The sequence below is a fragment of the Pseudophryne corroboree genome, chromosome 6 (genome assembly GCF_028390025.1).
Source record: "Pseudophryne corroboree isolate aPseCor3 chromosome 6, aPseCor3.hap2, whole genome shotgun sequence".
In the NCBI taxonomy this organism is placed as follows: Eukaryota; Metazoa; Chordata; class Amphibia; order Anura; family Myobatrachidae; genus Pseudophryne; species Pseudophryne corroboree.
In genome coordinates, this window is record NC_086449.1 from 775,484,858 (window position 1) to 775,503,141 (window position 18,284).

The following is an 18,284-nucleotide window of genomic DNA, read 5'->3' on the forward strand; positions in this document are numbered from 1 at the left end:
ATTTGTGCTAGGCACTCTTATCAACTATATTTCTCTGACGTCCTAGTGGATGCTGGGAACTCCGTAAGGACCATGGGGAATAGCGGCTCCGCAGGAGACTGGGCACAAAAGTAAAAGCTTTAGGACTACCTGGTGTGCACTGGCTCCTCCCCCTATGACCCTCCTCCAAGCCTCAGTTAGATTTTTGTGCCCGAACGAGAATGGTGCACACTAGGTGGCTCTCCTGAGCTGCTTAGTGAAAAAGTTTAAGTTAGGTTTTTTATTTTCAGTGAGTCCTGATGGCAACAGGCTCACTGCATCGAGGGACTAAGGGGAGAAGAAGCGAACTCACCTGCGTGCAGAGTGGATTGGGCTTCTTAGGCTACTGGACATTAGCTCCAGAGGGACCGATCACAGGCCCAGCCATGGATGGGTCCCAGAGCCGCGCCGCCGGCCCCCTTACAGAGCCAGAAGACAGAAGAGGTCCGGAAAATCGGCGGCAGAAGACGTACTGTCTTCAACAAGGTAGCGCACAGCACCGCAGCTGTGCGCCATTGCTCTCAGCACACTTCACACTCCGGTCACTGAGGGTGCAGGGCGCTGGGGGGGGGCGCCCTGAGACGCAATAAAAACACCTTGGATGGCGAAAAATGCATCACATATAGCTCCTGGGCTATATGGATGCATTTAACCCCTGCCAGTTTTCCTTAAAAAAGCGGGAGAAAGGCCGCCGAGAAGGGGGCGGAGCCTATCTCCTCAGCACACAAGCGCCATTTTCCCTCACAGCTCCGCTGGAAGGACGTCTCCCTGACTCTCCCCTGCAGTCCTGCACTACAGAAACAGGGTAAAACAAGAGAGGGGGGGCACTAAATTGGCATAAGAAATACAGCAGCTATATAAGGGAGAAACACTTATATAAGGTTGTCCCTATACATTATATATAGCGCTCTGGTGTGTGCTGGCAAACTCTCCCTCTGTCTCCCCAAAGGGCTAGTGGGGTCCTGTCCTCTATCAGAGCATTCCCTGTGTGTGTGCTGTGTGTCGGTACGTTTGTGTCGACATGTATGAGGAGGAAAATGGTGTGGAGGCGGAGCAATTGCCTGTAATAGTGATGTCACCCCCTAGGGAGTCGACACCTGACTGGATGGTCTTATGGAAGGAATTACGTGATAGCGTCAGCACTTTACAAAAGACTGTTGACGACATGAGACAGCCGGCAAATCAGCTAGTGCCTGTCCAGGCGTCTCAAACACCGTCAGGGGCTCTAAAGCGCCCGTTACCTCAGATGGTCGACACAGACCCAGACACGGACACTGACTCCAGTATCGACGGTGAGGAGACAAACGTGACTTCCAGTAGGGCCACACGTTACATGATCACGGCAATGAAGGAGGTTTTGAACATTTCTGATACTACAAGTACCACAAAAAAGGGTATTATGTGGGGTGTGAAAAAACTACCCGTAGTTTTTCCTGAATCAGATGAATTAAATGAGGTGTGTGATGAAGCGTGGGTTTCCCCCGATAAAAAACTGCTAATTTCTAAAAAATTATTGGCATTATACCCTTTCCCGCCAGAGGTTAGGGCGCGTTGGGAAACACCCCCTAGGGTAGATAAAGCGCTCACACGCTTATCAAAACAAGTGGCGTTACCGTCTCCTGATACGGCCGCCCTCAAGGAAGCTGGAAAATATCCTAAAAAGTATATACACACATACTGGTGTTATACTGCGACCAGCAATCTCCTCAGCCTGGATGTGCAGTGCTGGGGTGGCTTGGTCGGATTCCCTGACTGAAAATATTGATACCCTGGATAGGGACAGTATATTTTTGACTATAGAGCATTTAAAGGATGCATTTCTATATATGCGAGATGCACAGAGGGATATTTGCACTCTGGCATCAAGAGTAAGTGCGCTGTCCATTTCTGCCAGAAGAGGGTTATGGACGCGACAGTGGTCAGGTGATGCGGATTCCAAACGGCATATGGAAGTATTGCCGTATAAAGGGGAGGAGTTACTTGGGGTTGGTCTATCGGACCTGGTGGCCACGGCAACGGCTGGGAAATCCACCTTTTTACCCCAAGTCACCTCTCAGCAGAAAAAGACACCGTCTTTTCAGGCTCAGTCCTTTCGTCCCCATAAGGGCAAGCGGGCAAAAGGCTCCTCATTTCTGCCCCGGGGCAGAGGAAGGGGAAAAAGACTGCATCAGGCAGCCTCTTCCCAGGAACAGAAGCCCTCCCCCGCTTCTGCCAAGTCCTCAGCATGACGCTGGGGCCTTACAAGCGGACTCAGGCACGGTGGGGGGCCGTCTCAAGAATTTCAGAGCGCAGTGGGCTCACTCGCAAGTGGACCCCTGGATCCTGCAGGTAGTATCTCAGGGGTACAAATTGGAATTCGAGACTTCTCCCCCTCGCCGGTTCCTGAAGTCTGCTTTACCAACGTCTCCCTCCGACAGGGAGGCGGTATTGGAAGCCATTCACAAGCTGTATTCCCAGCAGGTGATAATCAAGGTACCCCTCCTGCAACAGGGAAAGGGGTATTATTCCACGCTGTTTGTGGTGCCGAAGCCAGACGGCTCGGTGAGACCTATTTTAAATCTGAAATCCTTGAACACTTACATACAAAGGTTCAAATTCAAGATGGAGTCACTCAGAGCAGTGATAGCGAACCTGGAAGAAGGGGACTATATGGTGTCTCTGGACATCAAGGATGCTTACCTCCATGTCCCAATTTGCCCTTCTCACCAAGGGTACCTCAGGTTTGTGGTACAGAACTGTCATTATCAGTTTCAGACGCTGCCGTTTGGATTGTCCACGGCACCCCGGGTCTTTACCAAGGTAATGGCCGAAATGATGATTCTTCTTCGAAGAAAAGGCGTCTTAATTATCCCTTACTTGGACGATCTCCTGATAAGGGCAAGGTCCAGGGAACAGTTAGAGGTCGGAGTAGCACGATCTCAAGTAGTGTTACGACAGCACGGGTGGATTCTAAATATTCCAAAATCGCAGCTGATTCCGACGACACGTCTGCTGTTCCTAGGGATGATTCTGGACACAGTTCAGAAAAAGGTGTTTCTCCCGGAGGAGAAAGCCAGGGAGTTATCCGAGCTAGTCAGGAACCTCCTAAAACCAGGTCAAGTGTCAGTGCATCAATGCACAAGGGTCCTGGGAAAAATGGTGGCTTCTTACGAAGCGATTCCATTCGGCAGATTCCACGCAAGAACCTTTCAGTGGGATCTGCTGGACAGATGGTCCGGATCGCATCTTCAGATGCATCAGCGGATAACCCTGTCTCCAAGGACAAGGGTGTCTCTCCTGTGGTGGTTGCAGAGTGCTCATCTTCTAGAGGGCCGCAGATTCGGCATTCAGGACTGGGTCCTGGTGACCACGGATGCCAGCCTGAGAGGCTGGGGAGCAGTCACACAGGGAAGAAATTTCCAGGGCTTGTGGTCAAGCATGGAAACGTCATTTCACATAAATATCCTGGAACTAAGGGCCATTTACAATGCCCTAAGTCAAGCAAGGCCTCTGCTTCAGGGTCAGCCGGTGTTGATCCAGTCGGACAACATCACGGCAGTCGCCCACGTAAACAGACAGGGCGGCACAAGAAGCAGGAGAGCGATGGCAGAAGCTGCAAGGATTCTTCGCTGGGCGGAAAATCATGTGATAGCACTGTCAGCAGTGTTCATTCCCGGAGTGGACAACTGGGAAGCAGGTTTTCTCAGCAGACACGATCTCCACCCGGGAGAGTGGGGACTTCATCCAGAAGTCTTCCAATTGATTGTAAACCGTTGGGAAAAACCAAAGGTGGACATGATGGCGTCCCGCCTCAACAAAAAACTAGACAGGTATTGCGCCAGGTCAAGGGACCCTCAGGCAATAGCGGTGGACGCTCTGGTAACACCGTGGGTGTACCAGTCAGTGTATGTGTTCCCTCCTCTGCCTCTCATACCCAAGGTACTGAGGATTATAAGACGGAGAGGAGTAAGAACTATACTCGTGGCTCCGGATTGGCCAAGAAGGACTTGGTACCCGGAACTTCAGGAGATGCTCACGGAGGATCCGTGGCCTCTACCTCTAAGAAGGGACCTGCTTCAGCAAGGACCCTGTCTGTTCCAAGACTTACCGCGGCTGCGTTTGACGGCATGGCGGTTGAACGCCGGATCCTGAAGGAGAAAGGCATTCCAGATGAAGTCATCCCTACCCTGATCAAAGCCAGGAAAGATGTAACTGCACAACATTATCACCGTATTTGGAGGAAATATGTTGCGTGGTGCGAGGCCAGGAAGGCCCCGACAGAGGAATTTCAACTAGGTCGTTTCCTGCATTTCCTGCAAACAGGACTGTCCATGGGCCTAAAATTAGGATCCATTAAGGTTCAAATTTCGGCCTTGTCGATTTTCTTCCAGAAAGAATTGGCTTCAGTTCCTGAAGTCCAGACTTTTGTAAAGGGGGTACTGCATATACAGCCTCCCTTTGTGCCTCCAGTGGCACCCTGGGATCTCAATGTGGTTTTGGGATTCCTAAAATCACATTGGTTCGAACCACTTGCCACAGTGGATTTAAAATATCTCACATGGAAAGTGGTAATGCTGTTAGCCCTGGCTTCAGCCAGGCGTGTCTCAGAATTGGCGGCTTTATCCTATAAAAGCCCTTACCTAATTTTTCATGCGGACAGGGCAGAATTGAGGACTCGTCCTCAATTTCTCCCTAAGGTGGTTTCAGCATTTCACTTGAACCAGCCTATTGTGGTGCCTGCGGCTACTAGGGACTTGGAGGACTCCAAGTTGCTGGACGTAGTCAGGGCCCTGAAAATATGTTTCCAGGACGGCTGGAGTCAGAAAATCTGACTCGCTGTTTATCCTGTATGCACCCAACAAGCTGGGTGCTCCTGCTTCTAAGCAGACTATTGCTCGTTGGATTTGTAGTACAATTCAGCTTGCACATTCTGTGGCAGGCCTGCCACAGCCAAAATCTGTAAAAGCCCATTCCACAAGGAAAGTGGGCTCATCTTGGGCGGCTGCCCGAGGGGTCTCGGCTTTACAACTTTGCCGAGCAGCTACTTGGTCAGGGGCAAACACGTTTGCTAAATTCTACAAATTTGATACCCTGGCTGAGGAGGACCTGGAGTTCTCTCATTCGGTGCTGCAGAGTCATCCGCACTCTCCCGCCCGTTTGGGAGCTTTGGTATAATCCCCATGGTCCTTACGGAGTTCCCAGCATCCACTAGGACGTCAGAGAAAATAAGAATTTACTTACCGATAATTCTATTTCTCGTAGTCCGTAGCGGATGCTGGGCGCCCATCCCAAGTGCGGATTGTCTGCAATACTTGTACATAGTTATTGTTAACTAAATCGGGTTATTATTGTTGTGAGCCATCTTTTCAGAGGCTCCTCTGTTATCATGCTGTTAACTGGGTTCAGATCACAGGTTGTACGGTGTGATTGGTGTGGCTGGTATGAGTCTTACCCGGGATTCAATATCCTTCCTTATTGTGTACGCTCGTCCGGGCACAGTATCCTAACTGAGGCTTGGAGGAGGGTCATAGGGGGAGGAGCCAGTGCACACCAGGTAGTCCTAAAGCTTTTACTTTTGTGCCCAGTCTCCTGCGGAGCCGCTATTCCCCATGGTCTTTACGGAGTTCCCAGCATCCACTACGGACTACGAGAAATAGAATTATAGGTAAGTAAATTCTTATTATTAACCTCACTTTCTCAGGGCGCACAGCGTTCCGTACGAGCTTTGTCTGCTAATGCAGTGACACTGCTTCACGATTGGGCGTCTGTGGAAAGATGACTTAGCATTACGTCAGGTGGGAAAATTTTGCGATGCGGGCATAACCACACTCTGTGGCGAGCTTCGGAATTTTAATGCCCTAGGCTTCCCCATTCCCAACATCCATTTGTTACAGGTGCAAGTGGCACGCATTCACCCATTCGCGGATGTGGCTTCCAACTTCCTTAGCTGTTGGACTAAGGTAACCACTTGGCTGAGACGGTGATACAGAGCTCTTAAGGCCCATACACACTTCCCGATAAAATGAGCGCCGCCGCTCATTTCCCCCCCTCTGAGCGACGTCGCTCATTTTATCGGCAAGTGTGTATGCCGCCAGCAAAGACCGATGCGCTGCCCCGCGGGTCGGCAACGATCGGCAGTGTATGCATGCTCTATCTGGACGGTCGTCCAGGAGCTGCATGCACGGCCGGCAGAGGCGTGACGTCACTGAGCGGTCATAGCTGTCATATCGCTCAGTGTCTACAGCGGCCGCCGGCCGGCCCGGGAGGGGGAAACGCTAGACGACGTCGCTCACAGAGCGACATCGTCCAATGTGTATGGACCTTTACATTGTGATTGTCCTGTCTGAATCTGGGCAGATGGATAGTATGGTTGCTGAAACACAGGCTTAATTCCAGGGCCAAATCTTTAAAACTCAGTTATTCTTAGGTAATATACTTCGTTTCAGCGCACTATGGGGGACATTTACTAAGCAGTGATAAGAGCGGAGAAGTGAGCCAGTGGAGAAGTTGCCCCATCAACCAATCAGTAGCTCTGTATCATTTTATAGTATGCAAATTACAGATATTACTTCAGTGCTGATTGGTTGCCATGGGCACTTCTCCACTGGCTCACTTCTCCGCTCTTATCACTGCTTAGTAAATGTCCCCCTTAATCTGCACCTTAGAAATTCCATCTTTCACTCTGTTTCCACCAGGTTTTCCTTTACCTTTGTAAGGGAATGGCATAAGACAGACGCACTCAACGCTACATCTGAAACAGTGTTATAAAAGGCTGCGCTATTACCTGGGTGCACTGTACTAGTAATATTTGCAGTATATATGTAAAGCTTTTGGTCTTGTCACAGTGGGAGCTATCTGACATGATGAAGAAGCCTTTATTTCAAAGGGGTCTATTTACTAAGCTTTGGATGGAGATATAGTGGATGCAGCCTATCAGCTCCTATTTCAAACACAGCCTGTAACATGGCAGGTAGGAGCTGATTGGCTGGTACTTTATCTCCATCCAATTTATCTCCGTCCAAGGCTTAGTAAATAGATCCTGCTTCTGGTCAGTAAGCCTGCTGAATGGTTACTGCAGCCACTATTTATGTATGATAGATTATATAAGAGGCAGGGCCGGCCCTGACCAGTATGGTGCCCCTGGCATTATCTCAGCTGGTGCACCCTAATCTATGTGAAGGCAGGCAGTTCCATGTGGGCCCCGCCTCCCGAAGCAATACCACCCTAGACTTTTGTCTATATGGATTATATCCAAGGCCAGCTCTGACAAAAGGCAACGACTATGAGGTCGATGAACTAGAATAACTCAGACTTCTTAAATATCCAATGACCTGTAAAAGGCTGGTCAGAGGCCCGCCTGAGAGCTCACAATTACTTCTAGAAACTTCTGAAATAAGTTTCTGTCTATGTCAAGCAGAAAGTCGTGAACTTTGCCAACGAGGGATTAAGGTATTTATGTATCATATAGGGAAGGTTTTAATTCCGGTGATGACGCTCGTTTTCACCAAAGTTTGGGCTTCTCCATGTTTCTGAAGCCTTCAGGCCATACCTCCCAACATGACCCTCTCCAGGAGGGACAGAATGCTCTGCTCCTTCACTTCCCTCTTAATGTATGATTGCCATCACCTGTGCTGAAACACCTTTCTTATCCATTAACCTGTTCAACACAGGTGCCGGCAATCATAAATGAGGAGGAAAGTCCAGGAGCAGAGCATTGTGTCCCTCCTGGAGAGAGTCCTGTTGGAAGGTACTACTATTGCCTTTGTCGGCCTCCACCGATGATAGCTTTCTGGGTAGAGGCGTAACTAGGGTTTTTGGAGCCCAGGGGAAGATGCAAAATGGCACCCCCCCCCCCCCCCCCCCCCCCCAAAAAAAAACCATAGCAAAAGAAGTATGTGCGCGCGCTGCGAAAAAGGGGCGTGGCCACGTGCCAGAAGGGGTGTGGCCACTGAAAATGGCCCACAGTGCCAGTTACATTGCCCCACAGTGCCAGATACAATGCCCCACAGTGCCAGATACAATGCCCCACAGTGCCAGATACAATGCCCCACAGTGCCAGATACAATGCCCCACAGTGCCAGATACATTGCCCCACAGTGCCGGTTACATTGCCCCACAGTGCCGGTTACATTGCCCCACAGTGCCAGTTACATTGCCCCACAGTGCCGGATACATTGCCCCACAGTGCCGGTTACAATGCCCCACAGTGCCGGATACAATGCCCCACAGTGCCGGATACAATGCCCCACAGTGCCGGATACAATGCCCCACAGTGCCGGATACAATGCCCCACAGTGCCGGTTACATTGCCCCACAGTGCCGGTTACATTGCCCCACAGTGCCGGTTACATTGCCCCACAGTACCGGTTACATTGCCCCACAGTGCCGGTTACATTGCCCCACAGTGCCGGTTACAATGCCCCACAGTGCCGGTTACAATGCCCCACAGTGCCGGATACAATGCCCCACAGTGCCAATTGCATTGCCCCACAGTGCCAATTGCATTGCCCCACAGTGCCGGTTACATTGCCCCACAGTGCCAGTTACATTGCCCCACAGTGCCAGGCCCCAGTCAGTGCCAGTTACATATTCCCCAGTTGGTGCCAGATACATGCCCCACTGTGCCGCCAAGCCCGCTGCCCGCAACCCCCCCCCCCCCCCCCCCCCGTCACTCACCGCTTGCTCTATGTGAGGGGAGGAGAGCGCAGCGCCTCTCCTTCCCCTCACCGCTCCAGGTCTCCGGCGGCTGTCTGGCGCCGGTTCGCTAGCCAATCAGAGCTCGCGGACCGGCAGCCAATCAGGAGCCGGTCCGCAAGCTCTGATTGGCTAGCGCTGGAGACCGGACACAGCAGCGCTGCTAGTGCTGGCAGCGGCGGTGAGGGGAGGGAGAGACGCTGCGCTCTCCTCCCCTCACATTTAGGGTTGACGGGGGCGAGTGGGGCATGATGCCCTGGTCGCCGGCGGCGCCCCCCTCTCCTGGGCCTGCCAAGGCGCCCAGGGCACGTGCCCCACTCGCCCTACCCTAGATACGCCTCTGTTTCTGGGGTACACTATTTTGCAGTGACAGTGATTTTACATGTAACGTACTGTAGGTGGTCCACTTATTGCCCTCTCAGGATGGTGCTAGCAGAGAGATACACAGGGAAAAAGGCTTGATTTATTTATTTATTTATTATTATTATTATTATTATTATTTTATTTTCTCTGAAAACTATATTATAATTGTTGGTTTTCTTTATTTTATATTTTTTCTTTTTTAACTGTGATTGGTCTGGGCTTCCAGTGCAGTGAACACGCGCGACCTGGCAGTGGCAGGTTCCGCATGTGCAGGAGGGGGATGCAGTTAAAATGCCGGCTGTTGGGATCCCAGCGTTCAGGATACCGACGCCGGAACCACGACAGCTGGCATTTTACTGACGGCTGGAAAACTGGAAGCTCGCCACCGGGCCCGAAGTGCTGCGAGCCCGCAAGCAGACTCTCTGCCGGTATTCTGGCAGACGGGATGCCGCTGCCTGTATACGGAGAGCCGGCATCCCGTCTGCTGATATATCATGCCGGATCTGCAGGAAGGTCCAGGACTGGGAGGCAAGCAGTAAGTCTCCTCTTACCACTGCCAGTCAGTATCACTGGCAGCTCTGCCTCTCCAGTAATAGATGTTCTATCCCGGTGCTAGTCGACAAAAGAAAATTTTATATTTTACATTTTATATGCCTGCATCTTAGTAAATATACCCATTAGTACAGTGGTTGCCAAACTCTGTCCTCAAGGCACCCCAGCAGTCCAGGTTTTAAGGATATCCATGGTTGAGCGCAGATACTTTAATCCGAATGAATGTGGTAGTCATCAAGCAGGGATATCCTTAAAACATGAACTGTTAGGGGTGCCTTGAGTACTGAGTTTGGAAACCACTGCCTTAGTATGCTATAACAGGTGCTGAATGCAGCGTATGATTGGCTGCTGTCATATCCAATCAGGCACTGTGTTCACACTCTCATTCCCACGTAAACAGATTTGAGTCCTAGGAATAGAACTGCCATCATTCCGATAGATAGGAGAGACCTTGCTAAGGAGAGAGGCTAGGCCTGTGAATCATATGACATTATGGCATTCGAATTTAGGGGGACATTTACTAAGCAGTGATAAGAGCGGAGAAGTGAGCCAGTGGAGAAGTTGCCCCATCAACCAATCAGCAGCTCTGTATAATTGTATAGTATGCAAATTATAGATGTTACTTCAGTGCTGATTGGTTGCCATGGGCAGCTTCTCCACTGGCTCACTTCTCCGCTCTTATCACTGCTTAGTAAATGTCCCCCTTTGTCCCTGATGATGTAATATTTGGCTGTCACAGCATAAACTCTTCACTGAGGAAAATCAGCCTCTAAAAGTGCAAAAACTATTTCAAAAGTAAAACTTTTCTTCCCGTCCATCAAGTTTGGTTTCCAATCGCGGTAATTAGCATGTCAGACTCATTTAGGGAAAAGGCGCGAGGGCCTTAATCCTTTTGCATTGTAATAATTTGTCCCACGGAGTAACAAATGTCACTGTTGGATTAACTTCGTGTGTTTCTGTCCTGCTCTGGGGTCGGAATGCTGGACTTCAAAGGCTGCTGATGTAGTGCAGTGCTTGGGTTGGTATTGGTGCGATTACAACATAAACGATTAACTTTTAAGCAGTGTGGGACTGATTGCTGTGTGACACTTTGTAAACAGGGACAGATCTGAGCTACATTCACGCTAGCGACGACGGGACAGAAATTGGCAGGGCTCTTACGAATAACTGGCACTTACAAGTTTAAAAATATGTTTGTCATGATGGGGGGGAGGGGGTTACACCATGGGGTTTTTCATGTTTCTCAAAATGTAACCAGAGGCACGTCATGAAGAAATCAGAGATTTGTGCTTCGGTATTTAACATACAATATGGTCAGCATTGAAGACCCTAGGCAAAGCACCCCACTCACTCACTCACTCACTCACTCACTCACTCACTCACTCACTCACTCATTCATGGGAATACTTAAAAAAAGATAAAAAAAATAATAATAAAATCATTACTTACCCCTCCTGCAGTCCCGTGCTGTCTCTCACATGCTTTCATACAGTGAATGGCTGTCAGCACTCTGATTGGTGGATAGCTACAGCCATCCGCCAATCAGCAAACGGACAGCCATTTGATGTCTTGCTGCAGCCTGGTAGGCAGATAGGGAATGCTGCTGCACTCTGATTGGTGGATGACTGGTTCTACGCACCAATCAGCAAACTGACGCCCATTCAGTGTCTTGCTGCTGCCTGGGAGGCAGGTAGAGAATGCTGCACTCTGGTCGGTAGATCCAGCCATCCACCAATCAGCAAACTAACGGCCATTTATTGTCTTGCTGCAGCCTGGGAGGCAGGTAGAGAATCCTACCTTGCAGCTATGATTGGCCAGGCAGCATTCTCTACCTGCCTCCAAAGGAGCTCTGGAGGCACCAGCCTGAGAGGCAGATGCCCTCTGGCCCAGTTTGCCCCTGCTTGTAGGCCTCTAGAATCATGGGGCCCTGGGCATCTGCCCAGTGTGCCTATATGTTAAGATGGGCATGAGTATGGTGTCATTACTTCTGCTATGGCAGTACACTGCTTTGCTGCTATTAAAGCGACAAAATCAATAGGCTTTTTTCACTTGTCAAAAGAACATCTGAGTATGGCGTTATGTTTGTCTCAAGTCCCGCCATGACTACAAGTGTTCTGTAGTTAATGTGCATGTGTGGCCTTATAATATTATATGAATATAATATAATTGGGCCCATAAACTATACATCCTTTTTCTTGTTTTTTTTTTTGAGGGGTCTTATAAAAGGCTGGAGTAATACGAATGATACAATCCAGGCACTGTTTGTTTCATGTCATCACATAACTGACTTTGCAGTTACGTGTTTGGAACGCAGTGACTTGGGGCAGTATTTGCTGACTTGATACCACCGTACATTGGACCTAATTCATGTCTGTAGGCAAATGCAATTGCGATTCTCTAGGCTACGGAACCGCTAATGTTAGTGAGTGAAGCCACCGCCCAGAAATGAAATGAGACGCCCAATGGATCCATCACGGACTCATTCACAAATGCCTACACTTTCGCAACTTATTTGCAAAAATGAGGAAGATCAAGTCTAAGGATTGGTCTATGGCTACGCAGTGAGAGTCACCCATTGCGTACAAACACTACTTAGGCCCTTTGTTATCTTAAGGGTTATCGCTTCTGAATGGATTAGCTGAATTATTATTCTTGTTCTTGGAATATAATTGGAGCATTATACAATTGTGTCTCTACAGGAACACATAAATAGAATGAAAGGTTTGCAGGCTCACCTGTTACTGTCTGCTAGCAATTGTCCGGCAGGTGGTTGGCAGTAAATGCATTTGGGAGACAGAATAGAACAGTCAGGAGAGCTGGTATATGAGGATAATTGGATGGGTTTGAAAATAATTTGGGGGAGTTATATGTAATGTTCTGTAGAGGACAGGAGATGAAATGACCCACATCAACCAATCAGATTCTAGCTATTTTCTTAGTGTATTTGATAAATGATAGCTGGAAGCTGATTGGTCGCTATGGGCAACTTTAACACTTTTTTGTTTATTTTTTCCCATAATAACAGAGGGAACCTAATAAACAACATAAACTGCCTGCAATATATATGCTCTTATTTATCAATGAGTGATAAATTTCACTGTGAGTGATAAATTTCACCAGCCAATCCACTCCTGTCATTTTTCAAACCCAGCCTGTAACATTGAAGTTAGGAGCTGATTGGCAGGTGCAATGTATCACTCACGGTGGAATTTATAACTCATTGATAAATAAGGGCAATAATGTTTTTAAAGTGAATAACCTGGTACATTACATGAAAAGACGCAGAACTGACTCCACGGGTTGTTGTTTTTTATCCCCCACTCGCAGGCAAAGTCAGCCTGTCTATCCTCTCTCCTCGTGTGGATTTAGACAGTCCTATTCATCCGCACTCTCTACAGGGGCCTCGTACTCCAGGTGAGTATCAGACCGGCGAGGCCGCGTCTCATTGTGCTCCCAGCTTCGCAGCTTACAGCGCTCAAGCTTTTCCCGTCGCTCTCGTCGTTCCTGCAAGTTATATATGAAGAAGATTCTCATGCTTTAAGTGTGGCATCCGTGTCTTTCTATTGTCCGTCTTTTTAAGACTGTCTCGTCTGAGTTTTCCGCTTTTGGAATTTCGATAGCTGCAGTGTGCTGCGTAAGTTACCGCTTTCCAGCATTCCCGTGCCGTCGTTTTTCTGTCTTGTGGATCACTAGAAATGTACTTTTATAGTATTTGGTCTGTTTTTTTTCGTAGTCCCTCTCGCTCTGTGAATATAGCAGCTAATCTGAACAAACCAGAAGCTATCAAATCCAGAATGTACTTTAATCGATTTGATATGTGTTATTTATTTAAAGTGACATCCTAATGAAAAGTAACTTTTTTTTAAAGTGACAAATATCTTGTCTGGCTCTGCATACTGAGCAATGTGTGTATTGGGCGGGATGTAATGACGTCCGAGGTCGGTGGCCATGCAGGATGCTGCCCGAAATAGTGTTGTTGTGTTTTTTTTTTTTTTTTAAAGGGGCAATCATTTAGAAGGCTAAATCATGCCTTGTAAATTATTCCCCTTTTAAAAAAAATCAGAGTTCGGCCGTCATCTTGCATTTGCTTAACTTTGGGCCATTTGGTACATTTCACTGCATTTCCCGTAACATGATTGAATCTGTAAGCACCAGTCAAAACCTGGGATTGTGATCGTTTTCTTACAAAGGGGCTAATTCAGTAAGGACAGCAAATTCTGCTAATCAGCAGAATTTGCTATCCTTTTAGTCACTCGCTGGGCAAGGCCGCCCAGCATGCTGACCGGCGCCTCCCCACCTTCTACAAGCAGAAATAGTGATCGCTTCGCAATTTCCGTTTGTCAGCAGAAACTAAAGACTACTCCTGCCAGCACAGCTTAGCTGCGGCCGCAGGAGTCCGGCACCATTTTACCTGTCGTGGCGGCTGTGTGTGACGTCACGCAGCCACCGCGACCTCGGCCCCGACACGCCATCGTTCGCCTGCCTCCGCCCACCAGTCGGGTCGCCCCGCCCCCACAACACTCTGTCTTCTCCCTGGAATTGGAGGGTTCCCTCCCCACGACCGCCTCTGCCTGATTGACACGCGGAGGCGATCACTTTTTTTCTGTGGCTTCCCGCAGAAAGTGCGGGTGCACGCGCAGGACGGGCGCTGCGCATGCGCCGGCGGGGCCGTCAGAAAAATTCCGGTTGGATCGCGATTTGTGATCCAACCTGAATTCGCCCCAAAATCTAACACATGTAAAATGCAATTTTTCATTCTGCTATGTCTTATAATCTATAAGACAAATGAGTTGTAAAAACTTATGTCCGCTCATTGGATAAAAAATAACTAAGGACATGCTAAGTATAATTTCTGTGTAATACTGTACACTAACTTCAATATGTTGTATTCCCAACTGCCTGCCGTATTAGATAGCCACGAATTGGCTTGCGCATTTCATAATCACAGTTGTCCAAGACATAACATATCCCCTGATTATGTAATCTACAGTTGTCCAATACATTGCATAGCCCTGCCTGTCCAGCACGTTATATAACCACAATATAAAATGGTAGCTGCTCAGTCAATTTAGTAATACTTCTCAGGTGCATGAAAGGGAGGAGTTTTTCTAGAGAAGGAAAAAGAGAAACTTTTCCTCCAGCACACTTAAAAGCATCAGCAATAAGATTTGAATACTCCGCAGTAATAGAAATTCAGAGATCTTTGTTGTATATATTTGCAAAGATATGAATACGTCGCCAGGCCCCACTAAGGCTTCTCTGATACTGGTAGTTCCTAATGCTACCTGATAATAGCACCCACTCTAGGTCAAATAATTGCTTATTGTTATGCTACATGATAATAGCACATACTGTACAAGAATATATCTAAATAGAAAGCCTAAACTGAGAAATCTAGGGGTGACTCCAGGTGGGTTGGCTCTTAATTTAGATATATTTTTGTATGTGCTATTATCTTGTAGCATAACAATAAGCAATTATATGACCTAGAGTGGGTGCTATTTTCATGTAGCATTAGGGACTGCCAGTATCAAAGAAGCCTTGCTGAGGCCTGGCGATTTACACATATCTTTGCATGTATATACAACTAAGGTCTCTGAATTTCTATTATTGTGTAGTATTCAAATCTTACTGCTGATGCTTTTTAGTGTGCTGGGGGAAAATGTTCTCTCTTCTTAATTTTTTTATCATTATATAACCACAGCAGTGTTGACTCCAGTTGTCCAGATCACACACCAATTTTCTTGTAGTTTATTTGTGCCCCTTCTATTCACTGAATTCTATTATCAGACCCGGGAAAGAGGAGCCAAGGGGCGTAGTGAAACAGTTTGCTTAATTGGTCCTACCCATTGCTGAATGAGGATGCAAATCTCACCCTGATGGTGTGAATTGCATTATAAAGCTCTGCCCTACTCCGTTCTAGTATGGTGCCCCTATCCCCCCCCCCCTCCCTACAAGAATCCAGGGGGTCTCCCAGACACTCCAGGAAAGCACCACGGATGGTGCAACATTATTCACCCCACAGCCGGAACTGCTAGAGAGACCAGGCTGGTTAAGGGCCACATGGGATTGGAGCTGAAAATGATCAAGGGCATGTTGCAAGAAATGGAGGAGGTGTGGTCAGTGCTGTGTGGGTGTGGCCAGTCCTGGGCGGGTGTGGCCAGTGAGGAAAATAGAAATAACATTTTAATATGATTTATGGCCGATTTTGTAGTCAGTTGGGCAGCTGGTCATCATCTTGCTGTCGTGGTGGTGGGCCTGTTTTTATGTGGAGGCCTGGAGCTGTAGTCCCATGGGCATGCTGGCTCTTGTAGTGTGATAAGGGTGTCCATTCTTTGTTGAGATCAGGTACCAGCAGGAGTTCAGTGCTGCTCACTAATGGGCCGGTATTCTCTAGGCATGGTAGCGAAACCATATTTTGGGACACACCTCTATAGAATTGAGCCCATCACTGCTTAGCTTGTAGCAAACGGGAAAGCTGGATGGAAAGCACCTGGGTGTATAGCTTGCATGTAGTTTGGCCTTATCCACATGGAATTTAGGAGTTTGTAAATAGCCGCACCTGGGAAGGATAGCAAGCCCTGCGATGTGGATCTGAAACATACATCTACGGTGTATAGAAGTAGATAGAAAACGATTTTATGGCTGTACCAGATAGTAATTTATTTATTTATTTTTTGGCATAGATAAATTGTAACATTGCTGATCTCTACAATGGGAAACGCCTTTTTTTTGTTACCAGTTCTCAATAGTACAACATTATCTTCTATGATATGACGTCTTGTGGAAGAAAAGTAAAGGATATTTAAAAAATAAATAACAATAAGCTAAAAAGCTTCCAGACAGGAAAGCAATAAATATTAGACAAAGCAGATAAGCATCAATATCGCTAAATGTTTGTTTTTTTCTTTTTATTGTATTTGCGTCACTTCGAGACCCATAATAACTGACCCGTGGAGAGTTTCCTGTATCATATACAATCTGCATATGGCACTTAATTCATCAGAGCACACTGTGTAGCCCAGGGCATGTTCCGTGTGACATATACATATGTGCCTAGTTAGTGAGGCTTCTCCTGATCTATTGTTGCTGGTAACGCATAACACAACTTTGACGACTCTTTGAAACCTCAAGTGCTTAAGCAAATCTATATACATGTCTAAGTCACCGTTGTACCATGGCACATGCCATATACTCACTCACACATCGTTATAGTGTACTTCTTACACACTTGCTAAAATATCTTACTTTAATGTCAGTGTGAGAAGTTCAGATGGGCCAAATATGTGGTGTAGGACACCGGTATAGCCAAGAGGATACCAGAATCTCCCGGCGAGGATTGAGAATGGATTAGCAGCAGGGGGCGCAGCAGTCCCACATACTGTAGCTGTACAATGTATTCTACCTATCTGTTCTCAAAAAGAGTCAGTGACCTATGCAGCCAGGGAGGTAGGACTTACAGCCCCCTCTGTATGTACACATATCTCTCATCCCCTCCTCTGTATGTACACGCGGGTGGTAGTCATGTGACCGCCGGTCGGCTGACCGACAGTCACATGACCTCCTCCGTGAGCCCGACGGCTCACTATCCCGATGGTCGGCATGCCGACCAACAGGGACTATTTCCACTCGTGGGTGTCCACGACACCCATAGAGTGAAAATAGAACCCGTGGCGACCACAGGTCGCCACCGAGCCCGCAGCGTGGCGAGCGCAGCGAGCCCGCAAGGGGCTTGCTGCACTCGCCCCTCCGCGCCGGGATCCTGGCGTCGGTAAGGTGACCGGCGGTCAGGAGACCGCCGGTCACCCGTACTACTCTGTATGTACACGCACCTCTCATCCCCTCCTCTGTATGTACACATACCTCTCATCCCCTCCTCTGTATGTACACGCACCTCTCATCCCCTCCTCTGTATGTACACGCACCTCTCATCCCCTCCTCTGTATGTACACGCACCTCTCATCCCCTCCTCTGTATGTACACGCACCTCTCATCCCCTCCTCTGTATGTACACGCACCTCTCATCCCCTCCTCTGTATGTACAAGCACCTCTCATCCCCTCCTCTGTATGTACACATACCTCTCATCCCCCTCCTCTGTATGTACACGCACCTCTCATCCCCCTCCTCTGTATGTACACGCACCTCTCATCCCCTCCTCTGTATGTACACATACCTCTCATCCCCTCCTCTGTATGTACACATACCTCTCATCCCCTCCTCTGTATGTACACGCACCTCTCATCCCCTCCTCTGTATGTACACGCACCTCTCATCCCCTCCTCTGTATGTACACATACCTCTCATCCCCTCCTCTGTATGTACACATACCTCTCATCCCCTCCTCTGTATGTACACATACCTCTCATCCCCTACTCTGTATGTACACATACCTCTCATCCCCTCCTCTGTATGTACACGCACCTCTCATCCCCCTCCTCTGTATGTACACGCACCTCTCATCCCCCTCCTCTGTATGTACACATAACGCTCATCCCCTCTGTATGTACACATACCTCTCATCCCCTACTCTGTATGTACACATACCTCTCATCCCCTCCTCTGTATGTACACATACCTCTCATCCCCTCCTCTGTATGTACACATACCTCTCATCCCCCTCCTCTGTATGTACACATACCTCTCATCCCCTCCTCTGTATGTACACATACCTCTCAT

The 18,284-nt window shown here is 48.3% G+C and overlaps 1 protein-coding gene across 12 annotated transcripts in view; it reads left to right on the forward strand.

Moving 5' to 3' along the window:
• Positions 1 to 18,284, forward strand: part of LOC134933474 (transcription factor 7-like 2) — a 205,295-nt gene that overhangs the window by 122,996 nt on the left and 64,015 nt on the right. For 10 of the 12 annotated variants that reach the window (XM_063928711.1, XM_063928709.1, XM_063928708.1 and 7 more), the window contains one exon: positions 12,934 to 13,020. The exons of the other annotated variants lie outside the window; for them this stretch is intronic. In XM_063928711.1, the coding sequence (XP_063784781.1) occupies positions 12,934 to 13,020 (87 nt within the window). The remainder of the gene's footprint in view (positions 1 to 12,933; positions 13,021 to 18,284) is intronic. 12 annotated transcript variants of the gene reach the window in all.